General features: G+C 49.6%; 5 protein-coding genes across 5 annotated transcripts; 4 read left to right on the forward strand and 1 right to left on the reverse strand.

Annotated features, from left to right (window-relative positions):
- Nucleotides 1-182: 182 nt before the first annotated feature.
- On the forward strand, nucleotides 183-1554 carry Pdw03_6714 (Cyclin-like; the record flags this gene model as incomplete). Its single annotated transcript, XM_014681246.2, has 5 exons — nucleotides 183-409; nucleotides 462-543; nucleotides 596-724; nucleotides 777-1104; nucleotides 1172-1554. 5 exons carry the CDS (start codon nucleotides 183-185, stop codon nucleotides 1552-1554), a joined length of 1149 nt encoding a protein of 382 aa, XP_014536732.2.
- Nucleotides 1555-2822: 1268 nt separating this feature from the next.
- Pdw03_6715 (Phosphatidate cytidylyltransferase) lies at nucleotides 2823-4324 on the reverse strand (the record flags this gene model as incomplete). Its single annotated transcript, XM_014681245.1, has 4 exons — nucleotides 2823-2858; nucleotides 2911-3701; nucleotides 3752-4115; nucleotides 4172-4324. 4 exons carry the CDS (start codon nucleotides 4322-4324, stop codon nucleotides 2823-2825), a joined length of 1344 nt encoding a protein of 447 aa, XP_014536731.1.
- Nucleotides 4325-4743: 419 nt separating this feature from the next.
- Nucleotides 4744-7002, forward strand: Pdw03_6716 (DNA repair protein Rad26, putative; the record flags this gene model as incomplete). Its single annotated transcript, XM_014681244.1, has 2 exons — nucleotides 4744-5175; nucleotides 5224-7002. 2 exons carry the CDS (start codon nucleotides 4744-4746, stop codon nucleotides 7000-7002), a joined length of 2211 nt encoding a protein of 736 aa, XP_014536730.1.
- A 2385-nt stretch (nucleotides 7003-9387) lies between these two features.
- Pdw03_6717 (mitochondrial 37S ribosomal protein uS4m) lies at nucleotides 9388-10906 on the forward strand (the record flags this gene model as incomplete). Its single annotated transcript, XM_014681242.2, has 3 exons — nucleotides 9388-9423; nucleotides 9487-9918; nucleotides 9980-10906. 3 exons carry the CDS (start codon nucleotides 9388-9390, stop codon nucleotides 10904-10906), a joined length of 1395 nt encoding a protein of 464 aa, XP_014536728.2.
- Nucleotides 10907-11810: 904 nt separating this feature from the next.
- Pdw03_6718 (Inorganic pyrophosphatase) lies at nucleotides 11811-13304 on the forward strand (the record flags this gene model as incomplete). Its single annotated transcript, XM_014681241.1, has 1 exon — nucleotides 11811-13304. The coding sequence occupies one exon, from the start codon at nucleotides 11811-11813 to the stop codon at nucleotides 13302-13304; it is 1494 nt and encodes a 497-aa protein (XP_014536727.1).
- Between the last annotated feature and the right edge of the window lie 206 nt (nucleotides 13305-13510).

Here is a 13510-nt window from a genome sequence, read left to right on the forward strand (position 1 = left end):
ATACATCCACTTCGGAGTGCGGGATATTTTTGATTTTCCGACAGGCCTACACGTGATTGGAAGTTCTTGGTACAACACGTGATCGAGATATCAATCCAGTCACTTGTTGCGCGTCTTCATCTTGCAACTTCCAAATACATTGCTTGAAATTGCCGTCCTCTGAGGAAATACAAGAGACTGCCATGGCACGAAATACGAGGGATGATTCTCCCCGCGGAAGCTCAACGCTAGAATATGCCCTGTCACCCCCAGCCATCCACCCGTCTTTTATACAGGTGGCCAATCCATACATATTCGAACAGACAATTGAAAATTGCATCGAGGCGATGAGTGTTAATCCACTTCGCGAAACTTCAGTGCGTCTTCAGGGCGTGGCGTGGATCGACAGCGTGCGGAGAGCCCTCAACCTGTAAGGTGACTCCAAGCCAAGCTAAATGCATCAGGGCTAACTGGAAACCCAGTCCCATTCGTACGTTTGACACAGCAGTGGGATACTATCACCGATTTCGATTGGTGCACCCCGACAATGAGTATAATTGGACTGTAAGTTCTCTCGGAAGTCCCTCAAGCAGATCAGCCCTAACCCAGGATACAGGATGCTGCGGCTGCGGCTCTATTTACAGCATGCAAGATCGAAGATACGCTCAAAAAGTCGCGAGACATTGTCTGCGCAGCATACAACTTGAAAGTGGCGCCCTCGGAGCACTTATCTGCTGATGATCCCGTAAGTCAAGATGCCAGATAAAACAAGACAGAGGATTAACGCTTATCATGAGATGTTTGAATCCAATGCGCGTGGCATCATAGGTCTTGAACGACTGATGTTAGAGGCCTCTGGGTTTGACTTTCGAACCCGGCATCCCCACAAGACCCTCATGAAGCTTGGTCGGCATTATGGACTACCACAAAACTCTGAAGTATCCAATCTTGCCTACCGCATTTCGTCGGATCTTTATCGCACATTCGCCCCCATCAAACAAAATTCCTCGACGATGGCGTTTAGCTGCCTTGAGCTTGCAGGACGACTCTTGGATCAACGCGTCGAACAAGTGGAGTCTGGGCTAGACTATGCGCAGTGGAGCACCAGCCGAGCAGAAATCATGGGTAAGCATTGTTACTGCATTCCCATTCACACTCACCAAGAGAATGCCAAATAATAACAACCGTTCAGAAACCCTCTTCGACCTCCTAGAACTCTACACCCACCACCGCGCACTAACCGCTGTCGGCTCGGAATTCCCCGCAGACCGGTTCCTAACAGTCCGCATTCCGCTCAACCAAGAAGCCAGCAAATATAACATCCCGCGCTACCAGCCGTGGGTTGGCCAGCCACCCAGGCCATCTAACGGCACAGGCGCCAACTACCAAGATACTCCACGACCTGCTCATCCCTTAACACCGATTGCCGCGAACGGGGACCGCCAGAGGACAGGTGAGCGAGGCCGGGACGCTGCCGTGCGATTCATGCTTGATCCCGCATGTGCGGATGAGGAGAGACGACAGGTTGCGGAGTACTTCAAGGTCGAAGTGGAAGAATATGAAGTCGACGATTAAGACATGGTTCTTGCTGTTTGTGTTCCTACCACCTGAGATGCCTCATGTGGCGATGCGCAGCTAAGATAAGGTCTTGCTTTGTTCCCATTGATCGATCATATCATAGCGGCTTTGGGAATGAGCTAGGATGGGGGCTCCATATACTATATCCTATCTTGATTGCAACTGAACAATGCTCCGGTCACGGCGACTCTAAAGCTCGGAGAACTCTTGTTGGGAGACGCCGGCATCCTTTCCAAGCTCCGATGAGGCCTTTGTCTGCATTTTTCTGGACAAATGGGCGAAACGTTTGGTTTCTTGCTCTACACTTTCGGAACTGAGTTGTCTCGGATACGAGAGACTCACATTCTCGAACGTTCTCATCTTATAATCCACATTTCCCACGATTTACCGATACCCCAGACATCTATGACCAGTGACGATAGATACAATGAAAGAACCATCCAATATTGATAATCAGTCTCTCTTTGTAGGACAACAACGTGTTTGATTTTCTACCAATCCATTCTCAAGGGTCAAGGAGCAAATAATAGAGTAAAACCAAATCAAAAATCAGCTTCAAAATTTGAATTGAAAGCTATGTACAGATCTATAGGCCATTCCCTTCAAATCAACCAAAAAAAGTGAAGCTAGAGACAAAACTGCCAGAGAAAAACACACAAACATGTTCCTCACTATCCCCCTCCTTCTACCATTTCTGTAGAAGGATAGGTCCGTCCCACGCATCGGGAATATGGCAAAGCCCCAGGTTAAGGTGGACCCGTGCAGCGCAAGTCATCAAATTTAAAGTCGGCCCAGGGCCCGACTTCAATCAGAATGAGAAGAGAAGAGAATAAAAAAGTAGAGTACTAAACAAAAGTAAAGGGGAAAAGCCGTAAATGAAGAAAGAAGAATTAGTCCCCGTGCCTCCGGCGTTGAAGATTTTCGGCCTTCGCACCAGTTCATTAGAGCCCTTACCACGGGGCATTTTGATGGGTTTTGATGCCGTGTTGAAAGGCGGGTAGGGCGAGCGGGGCGGATGTATGTACATATCATGCATGCACATATTAAAGCTCGCATGCATATTCGGTGAACCAAATCAAGTTCCCGAATGAAGCAAGAAGCAAGAAGAGGGGATAATCGGTACAGCGGAAGCAATCGGAGGAGAGTTGCAGAGGTGAAGAGCGGGGTTGAAAGGTCGTCCTCGAATGGTGGAAATGAAAGTGAAAGATGAGTGTCATAAATTTGAGTGGAGTTGTCAATCTGAGTGCCGGACAATCTTAAGTTCATCAACGCTTGAGCTCAGTGACAAGGCACTCCAGAATCTGGGAGAGATTAGTGATCTAATCATGGTAATTGGTTCAAGAAAAAAAATACCGATTCTGAGACGGCGCCCTGGTTGTACAAGTACTTGCCCAAGCCACGGACAACCTCGAGCTGCTCGTCAACCGTAAGACCGTTGATGGCGGCCTCGATGATGTCGCCCACGCTGGCTTTGTAGACAGCAATGAAGCTGTGGTAGTACATGTAAGAGAAGAAGCCCATGATGAACTGACAGTCCATGCGGTCAGTGATACCACCGTGGCCAGGGATGGACTCGCCAAAGTCCTTGATCTTGAAGGTACGCTTCAGACCGGAAGCAAAGAATCCACCGAATGGAGCGATCAACGAAGCGAAAGTGGCGAAAGCCAAGATGTGGAACTGAATGGGTTCCACCCAGAAGGTCTTGTCCAGGCCAAAGACTTCAAGAGAGTAAGGTTGCGACGTGAAGACCGGGTTCGGAACACATTCCAAACCGGTCAAAGCATTCGAGCCCAGGTCGGTGACAGGACAGATGAAGTACTTGGAGCGGATCAGCAAGTTGGTCATGAAGTAACCAAATGCAACGGTGCAGGCCCATGCGCCAAGGAATCCCTCGACCGTCTTCTTCGGGGAGAGCTGAATAAGTTGTGTCTTTCCAAAGCTAATGCCGCAGACGTAGGCGAAGATATCATTGGTGATGACCAGCGCAGCGGGGAGGAAGAACCAGATCATACCCTCGAAAATGTTGTTCATGACAAAGTGAGCTTGGACAACGATCAAATACAAAGCCATATGGGTCCAAGCAAACTGAGTGAACTGGAATCGGTAGTGGCCCTTCTGCAGAGATCCGACGAAGAACACGAATCCTATCAACCAGTATTAGCGGAGTAAAAAGGGGAGCGATCGAGACACTTGCCCATGACATAAAGTGTAAAGCTAAGGAAGCGGTGGTGGTTCGCCAATGGTAGCAGCACCTTGTCAACAAGCAGAATGTGCTTAAAGTAGTAGATAACGCTCTCTCCATATAGAAAATACATGGTGGTCGCCAGGAAGTACCAATTTAACGATTTGGTGAACCGCAAGTTCTTCTCCTTATTGGGGATACTGGCGATCGCGATAACTTCCTTGAACGAGATGATTTGGATTCCAGTGATTAGGGCAATAATATAAATGTGGCCGGAGAACAAGGCGATGAAGAAACCGGCGATCATCACAAATGTCCATATGGTCCGGGTGATGAAGGTTTGCTTCTTCTTCTCATATTCGGACTGGGGGGAATTCTAGAAGAGAAAACCATGTCAGACCTATGTTCCGAGGTCCTTGAATAGAAACCGACCTCTTCAGTTGTTGTAGATGGTTTGGACCCATTACCATTTTTGCTGGGGCTAGTGGGCTCTGGGGGTGCATCGCTGACATCGGAGGACACGCTGAGGCGTTGCTCATCATTTGACCGATGTTGAAACCGAACATTACGGCGAGTTTTCGACATGATGAAGAAAATAAGGCCAGAAATAGAATCTGGGCAGCAGAAGATGAGGGTGTACAGAGCGAGAGGTGACCATCAGGTTAGAAGTTAATGAGCTCATGTGAAGTGCCGAAAGCGGTCAGCTTCAGCTTCAACCCCGTGTTTACTGCTTTTTTTTGGCTTGTGAATTTTTTTTTTACAACCGGTGTATCATTCGGGTTTAACAATTGAATAACTCACTATTTGCCCTTCAAATATTACGTTCGTGGCTAGATATTAAAAGTGGATGTGCAGAGTTGTTGTCCAGGTCCCTCAAACTGCCGTGCTATATCTCCATCTCTCTTCTTCAACCCTCGGAACCACTCAAACTCGAGAATGATCAAAAGCCCCCCGTGAACTTAGATCCCGTCACCTTCTTCTGGTAGTCTATTCATGGCGGGGGCATGGAAGACGACGACGACGACTATGGCTCCGACGAGTTTGACTCCCTGCCACCGGGGACGTGGTTTGCGCTAGAACAGAATGCGTTCCAAGCAACCCAGGCGTCAGCCTCACAGTGTCACTCAAACCCCATAAACAGCAACCCCGTGCCACACACTCAAGGTGTGCCATTAAACAACAACTCTGGATCGCTGAGACCACCGCCTCGTCTACACACGGGGTTGACAAACGACTACAATGCGCTGGAGGTGGGGGAATTTGAGGCTGAGGTGTACGATAATGTCGATAAGCCGCATGTTATTTCGCATGATCAACACATACACGTCACGGATCCCAGTTTTACGGTCAAGGGGCAACTGGGCGATGCCATGGATGTGGACGAGCACTATGGGCAAGGGAACGCCGCAGCAGAGATCAATGCACGCCTGGTGCAGGTGGGTTATTTGAATGCTTCTTCGGTTAAACTCTAACAATATCAATAGATGGAACAAGAAAGAGAACAAATGTTACAGGAGCTAGCCGAAGCGAGGACGCAAGTGGAAACGAAAGCTGGGGAAATCTCGATTATTCGAAAGAAGCAGACAACGATGACACAAGACTATGACCGGCAACTTGCGGCTCTGCGGAAGTCTATGGCCGATGAAATAGCAAAACACAAGCAAGAGGTTGAGGCGGCGATGTCCGAAGGCAAGGTATTGGCGACGGAGAACATATTTCTTCAACAAGACCTCGTGGATGAAGCCTACCAGCTTCGGAACTACAAATCTAAGAATCGTGAGATGGAAGCCCCAGTGACTCCTCGAAAGTCCCGGGTGCTTCCTTTCCGCGATGGATTTGACGATGATGAAATCGCTATGGTATCGCCCAGCAAGTCTGCAGCGCGTTCTAAGCGAGCAACGCCGACAGTTCCAGGAAAACGCAAACGTCAATCAAGCCAAGATGGCCCTGTGCCACTACAGTTGAATCCTGCTGGCGTGGAGCTTATGATGACTGATGCGACTGAGACTACGGCCGAGGTCGACGAGGTGAAGCGCAAGTCTGCAGAGGCGGATCGCAACCAGCGATTTATGATGCGACTTCTGAGTCACCGTACGCATCCTCACCAAGAAACCGATTTTGAAGCTATGGCCAAGTTCACGTTTCCCTCGGAACCGCATCGACCCATGTCCAGCATCGTTATGGAGGTCATGGCTCGTGTCGACCCCAACAGCTACGTATTAGAACATATGCAAACGATCACCTCGCTATGGCAGCGTGCCATCAACGAGAAATTCTACGAGCCGATCCCCCGATTCGAAGCTATCACAAAATATTGTTTAATGTCGGATGACGTTCCACTCTCCGAAGTAATCACCCCTTTGGTTGGAGTCTTGCAAGACACCGTGGAAGTGAATGCAGTTCCTCGCTTCAAGTACGCTCCGGCATCAAGAGATAAACGAATCACTCGACAGACGCCACAGTCGGATCTGCAGCCCCTAGTCGACTCGACTGGAGCCATGCGTCTACTTTACCAGATCGCCTGCGGGGTATTACACAATAAAAGTGCAATGGAGACATTCTGGCAAAACATCAGAATCTCATTCATTCTTGTGATGCTGCACCCGTCACATCCACTAGGTGATATTGTGCTTTTAATGAACCTCCTGTCAACAAGCATTCGCGCAGACTCTTTTGGTCCGATCAGAAATTCTGACCAGGACCAACTGGACGTGCAAAAGTGGATAGTGGACCGCCTCACACACATGCTGAGCGAGCCTGCGATACCGGACGAAGGTGTAGAGCCCTACACTGCATATGACATTTGTGCGATGCGCCTGGAGGTCCTGCTGCTACTGGAGTCGCTGGCATTAAATCCTATGGCGCCGTCCCCAAAGCATGCCAGTACAATCCTCGCACTGCATCCGAATGCACTCGCTCGTTTATTCCGGTCAATGCACGATGAGCTGGATGCACTTTACTCCTCCCCGCCAGAGTCAGACCTGCGAGTTGCGCTGGTCAATGGCCTTATGCGGCTGGTTTTCGGGGTCATGCGGCAGCATGGCCCCTTGATCAATATGCAGGAGAAGCTGGCGTGTGTGCCCGGCAGCAAACAGAAACATCTGGTTGTGTTAACTCGGTTGGCATTTTGTGATGGGACGATGCTGGAGGCGGGCATCGATGACGAAACTGTTGACATGGCTCACGAGCTGCTAGAGGAATGGACAAATCCCCAAGAGGCAGAGTCATTGGCGGAAGCATTCCCAAGTTCTAGGAGAGAGTGAAAGGGATGACAGGGGAGATGTTCATCGTTGTACGACCAGGATTTTGAATGCATTTAGCATGGCGGGATGTGGTTTCTGGAGTTGCTAGCATGTTTCTTCACCATATACCAAAATCATTCAAGAGATGAAGGTAAAACTTCAGAGTATCTACAACAGTCTACCCTATAAAGATTCACCACCTCCACAGTGGCGGTACTAGCGTATAAATTAGCATAACATAGTATTGAATGTATTTAATATGGTATTTTCAAAATTGATACTACATTATTCTTTTAAAAAACAGGGTTCTCAACCTTTCAACTCTCCATTTCTCTCACATACAACATACAACAATTTCTCATATACAATACCACTACTATATACAACACTTAGTATTTAGTAGCACCCCCCTAAGCATCAATAACCGCCTAGCACCGAGCAGGCATACTCTCAGTCAGCCCATTCAAGAAATCCTCCGGTACAGCATCCCAAGCATCACGAACAACCCCTCGAAGTATAGTAGGCGTCATATACTGATCTCCATACTTCTCCTCTATCCAATCCTTCATCCAATTCCATACAGATTCAATAGGATTCAAATCCGGTGAAAATGTAGGCCACGCCATTATACAAACACCAAGCTCCTCAAAGTATTCAATTGTTTCTTTAGCAGAATGCCCAGGCGCATTATCTTGCATAACAATTGGGTTTCGATACTTTCGAAGGCGAAAAAACCCCTCCATTAAAGGAGCAATGTGCGAGACATAGCCTTCGGCATCAATCCAGCCCCATTCCTTCTCCCAAAAGAGGGACGGGCCTTTTTCAAGGCCTCAAAACGAAGCCTAAAATATCCATCCTCCACATTTCCGGCGTCGAGGTCGAAGGCAGTCAGGGTGCCTTTCTTCATCAGCTCGCCGAGTCACTCGTACCTTTCGGTGGTATCCAGGGGTTACCTAGGTCTCATCAGTCCAGATTATTCGACACCAATCATCACGAGTCCAGTTAACGTGAGCTCGTGCCCATGTGAGGCGTTCAAGGAGATTCTTCTCCTTAAAACAGGCCGACCAAGCGCGACACGCCGGTTATATCCCCTAATAGCTAAGGTTCGTCGAAGTGTATCAACAGAGATATTAAGAGATAGAATATCAATTAACTTCTCATACGAAAGCCGGCGATTGACCTCATTTGCAGTGATAAAAGTAATAATATCATCCACTTCACTACTTTTCAATTTTGGGACTCGACCCGGAGGCTTATGAGGCGTAGGAGTACCTCGTGCAATCGCCCAGCGTACTTGGTTCCGGGTAATACCAAGATAATCCGCAATTCTTTGTTTCGACCAGTCAATACTATCCAAAGCAAGCACTTGGATGGCAGTATCTCGCTCTAGCCAGTTCCAACGTTATAATTTCCGGTCAAGATTACCCATCGGAAAGGGCTCACAAGGCATAGCAGAAGTAGCGGAATTGGTGGTATCGGCGGTAAAGGACTCGGTATCGGAATCCGGTGGTTCGGGGGGGGGGGGGCTTGGGGTACGAGGGACCTCTTCAATAGGGGGCTCAGGGTATTCCATAGTGAATTGAATTGAATGGTAGAGAGGGTGGTTGAAGGAAGAATTCAAGAGCAAAGCAATACATGGTGAATACAAAGTGCTAAATTTCATAGGACTAAATTATGCAGATCTCTACACCGCCACTGTGGAGGTGGTGAATTTTTATAGGATAGACGGTTATAGGGCAGAAGCTGGAGGCATAGTGAACAGCACCTTTTGACGCGTCACACACGTTCAGCAGGAATTTTTGGGATTAATTACCAAAGCGCACTCCACCGAGTCACCACCTTGAGCCACAGAGAGAGCAGGGACAGGCAGCAGAATTCGTCACTCCACTGTGAGGATTATGATGCTCATTCTGAGACAACTTCCAGGTTTTGACTACAGTGCTCTTCTCCAACCTCGAGCCACTGGCTCGAGACTTGATGAAAAGAATGTTTCCACAGATGGAAGTGCCAAAGAATACGCCTGTCAATGACCCGAAGGCCATTGAACAGACTGTTCCACCGCGCTGTGCAATGCAGGGACCAGCCTGTGGTGACACATCTTTTTGATCACGGTCACCCAAACAAGGTAAGTATGAAGAGAAAAAGAAAAAAAATGAAATGGTTGCGGGGGAGGCTCCCTTATATACCCTTGGAAAGTGGCGGTGGCAGAACAAGGTGGCCTAAGCGAGAATTGGCATTTTGCATATTATGCAAAATGAGCAAATTATGCAAACACAATGCATCCCTTTACAACATGTTCAAGGCATTATTTGCTGGCAGTCACGTGCTATGAAGTTTTGAGACTCGGCCAACTTAGACCGGAGAACAAATCATTTGCTACAGCACTGTGTCTACCGAGTTGCCACAATGAGAAACAGAGCTAGCAACACGTTGTCGAAAGGCGTATGTATTTTTTTACTTTGCTTGGTTTCCCCAAATGCAAATGGCTAACAAGGCACTGTTCAGAAAATCCGTCAATCATGGAGCAAATACAACCTGTATAACATGCAACGATTCCGCAGCCCACCTACCACCAATCGTACATTCTTTCAACAGAAATGGTCTGCTAAGGCTGTCTCCCGTGCCTATCACGGCGAGCAAGTCCGCGAGGGACAGTGGAAACGCATGTTCAACCATCGCATCCGCAGTGTTATCCCCATGAATGCATCCGACTTGGCCGCCGATGACGGTACCCTAGTCTCGTCCGGTAGAGGCTCTGGGCTTGATAAGGGTGGAAAACCCGCTTACCAGACGCGTCCGACACCTTACACCCACATGACCTTTGCACCCCTTGAGCGACGATTGGATGTGGCCATCTTCCGAGCTCTATTTGCTAGCAGTGCCAGACAGGCGAGACAGTTCGTCATCCACGGAGCTGTTACTGTTAACGGGCAAAAGGTATGATGCGATGTGGGAAGCTATCGTTTACTTCTATACTAATAGACTTTTGTGTTACTAGATGAAACACCCCAGCTATCTTCTTAACCCTGGAGACCTCTTCCAGGTCGAGCCAGAACGCGTCTTGTATGCCACTGGTCACACAAAGACTCCATACGAGCGACGTCAGGGCCGAAGGATTCGGAGAAGGGCTAAGGCACAGAGATTGCAGGAAGCCGAGGCAGCCGAGGGCGCACCAGAGGCCGAGGCGGAGTCAACGGAGACCGCAAAGGAAGATACCAAGGGGACTGAAAAGGAAGATAGTAAGGAGCCTGAAAAGGAAGATATCAAGGAGACTCTCAGGGCGCTTTTGGCACGGGCCAAGTCTGTCATGTCTGCTGGCAAGGAGACCCTCGCTCCCCAGCGCAAGCAGGAGCTTCGCGGCTTCCAACAAGCCGTCCGCCGCGTATTGTCCCGCTCCGAGTCCAGCACCGTCCTCGCAGACAGCCTGGAGGCCCAGTTCTCCCAGCTGACCCTGCTGCTCAAGGCCAAGCGGAGCGAGAAGCCAGAAAAAAAGGAGGTGAAGCCCCGTCCAGCAGATGCCTTCGCATTCGACAGGGAAGATACGGAAGTGGCTTCCGCCAAGAAAGACACAGAGGCCATAGTTAGTGACAAGCTCTCCGAGGCCTTCGCACAGGCAACACTTGGTAATGAGGTCGATGCCTCAGAGCTCAGCGACGAAGAGTTCGACACGCTCAAGCGCGCTCTTACTCAAATGCGCGACAATCCTCTCGACAACAGCAAGACCTACTCCACTCCTTGGCAGCCACGCCAATATATGTCTGCCTTTGCCTTCATCCCGCGCTACCTCGAGGTCAACCAGAACATTTGTGCAGCCGTGTACCTGCGTCACCCCGTGGCCCGCCCCGGTTCCGCCGAGGTGCCCACTCCCTTTGGCGAATCCATTGCCACTCCGGCTTATGGCTGGTACCTGAGGAGACGGTGGTAGAGGATGTGGTTGGCCTGTCTCTCTCTGCCTAGCCTGTTCCTTCTTCGTTTGTCTCTACTGTTCTACTATTTACCCTCCTCTAACCCTCCCATCTTTGTATTAGTGGGCTCTTAGGTCCCCCTCACTTTCTGCATATTTCTGGATCATGTTGACCATGGTATTGGTTTCTCTTTTGCTTGTCTTTGGGGCTTTTTGTGTCAGCTCCGCCCCCTGTACCACCATAGCCATGATGTGTTGTAAATGGATATATTTTTGAAGCTACTGTTTCCGGCTGTAGATTGCTCGGTCGTTTGCCTGGTCCTTAAGTAGGTCTGACTGCTTTGCCGGCTTGTTATGGGTGGAAACTATGCGAAGAGCCCACTTTCAATGTCCTATTGGGTTCTAATTCCATGAGATATGTTAGAGCCTCACACGATGTTGTAAAGCGATGATACAAACTTGCGGACAATTACCTACAGGTGTTGGGGTTTTGATTTGTGCATTGCAAGTATATAAACGTGTTGGTTATCTGAACTGCTAAAACCCCAATGGAAAGTATCCATGGGATACAATTCGAATGAATACACATCATTAAGCCCAAAATCAAGACATTTAGGGGGTCAAATTGTTCAATTGAAGCTCTTTCCTGTACTCTAAAGACAGTATAGCCAGAGCTGTAACACTAGATGCTTAGCGCACGGACCTGATAGAAAACCCTCAGGTGAAATACATCACAGCTTTATCTTATCCCCACAGATCGACAAGGGCACTCTGCATTGGTCCGCTGCGCTGATTTTACCCTATTGATGGCTACTCTGGACTAAGGAGACCATCCCTGGACTCATAGGCCACCCAACTTGCACTGTTGGTCTCCTACGGCGGCTACTCAGCCACTACTATTGCTACCGTGCAAGCTGCTGTCCTCATGACGCGCATTCAACCACACGAATACAACCGTCCTTTGTATCACCCCCCTTCACAAAATTCCTTCGGCACAGTACCATCGGGCCTGCGCTTAGGGTTCAGCCCAGCTTCCCAGTCCGTCTCCGTGGTAGTGAGGAATCCATCCACGACCGATAACGCACCAGAGAACAGTCAAGAGACACGTGGAAGGGCAAACCTAACCGGAAGAGATTCACGTGAAGGAGAAATCCTCGAAAGCGATCTATACTATGTCCAGATGCCGGTGGGCGTAGCTCAACGCAGCGGAGGAGATGGGTCAAGGCTGATGTCGGGATTAACCACTAAAAGAGGCACAAAGCGCGATCACAACGATGATGATGAGCTCGATGGTGACACTTCGCGGCAGCACAGACGTCTTACCACCAAAGAAGAAGTAGCGCTCTTCGAGATTTGCAACCAAAACGCAGACAGCTTCGGCAGCCGCAGCAATCTGTGCAAGTGGTGGATATCCATTGCCACCGAGTTCAAGCGCACCCATGAAGGCCGCTCTTACTCGTGGCACTCAGTGCGGCGCAAAGTCGAAATGGTCACGAGGCAGCGCATCAAGTTTCTTGAGGACCAGCGTCAGCGAGGCTCAAACGCACCCGGATCAACGGCCGAGGAATTGATGAACCCGCAATGGCTCGCTGCCGTGGATGCCTGGCTTCCGACCTGGCAGCGATGGGAAGAAGCCGAGAACCGGCGCATTGCAAAGCGGGATGAGCTTAAAAAGCGTAGACAGCCGCAGCCCTGGCGCCAGAATTCCAAGAACGGAGACCAGGACCCATGGCGGAACCTGCCTGGGTCATCTGCCACTCACCCGACTGATGTCAATGCCACAATGATGGGTATGATGCACCAGCCTGTTGCGAATAACGTCGGTGATACTGCCCTCCCGGCTACCAGCCCTACGCCCTCGCCCTCAAATACTGGTCCTGCACCGCCCGCCCATTCCCTCGAATCACCCTCCACGCCCATCTCTACGACCACCTCACTGAAATTACCACCGGGGTTCGAGAATATGTTCTCAACCCCACAACTCACCTCACAAGTTGCACCTCTTCCCCCTATATCCACACCACCAGCCCCACAATCCGACGGCCGTATGGTCTCAGCCGTCCTCGAAACCCTAGGCAAACTCAACAAACACCTAGACGCCGCATCAGGGGGTGGCATAGACACGAGTGCCGCCTCACCCGTGATCTCGGCTTTGGTGCAGGCCGCCTCGGAACCACAGGGTTTGGCCTCTCCTCGGCAATCACAGCGCCCGCAAATACAGTGTACGTTACAGCCACAGCCACACCAGGGTCTCACTCACATTCAAATTGAGCGAATGAAAGAAGAGCTACGACAGGAAATGCAGGCTCAGTTTCGAGGTGAGCTGGAGCGCGAACGTATTGCGATGGAAGAAAAGCTAGATTCTGTGCAGCGGACTCAGGACCTGATTCTTGAGATGTTGAGACAGGAGCCTGCTTGACGCAGAGGGTGGCTTGGTTTGGTACTTATTCTCTAAGCATCGCTTGTGTTGTATTGCTTCCTTCTATTCTTGCTTGTGCCTTTCCTTTTTTTTTCTTTCTCTTTTTCTGATATGATACCCATTTTCGACTGCGAAAGACGGCGTGCCTGCACATCTTTACTGCTACTCGAGTGTTTACTTTCTTGATATTCTTGAAGACATGGCAA

Source organism: Penicillium digitatum, chromosome 2 (assembly GCF_016767815.1).
Source record: "Penicillium digitatum chromosome 2, complete sequence".
NCBI classification, from domain to species: domain Eukaryota; kingdom Fungi; phylum Ascomycota; class Eurotiomycetes; order Eurotiales; family Aspergillaceae; genus Penicillium; species Penicillium digitatum.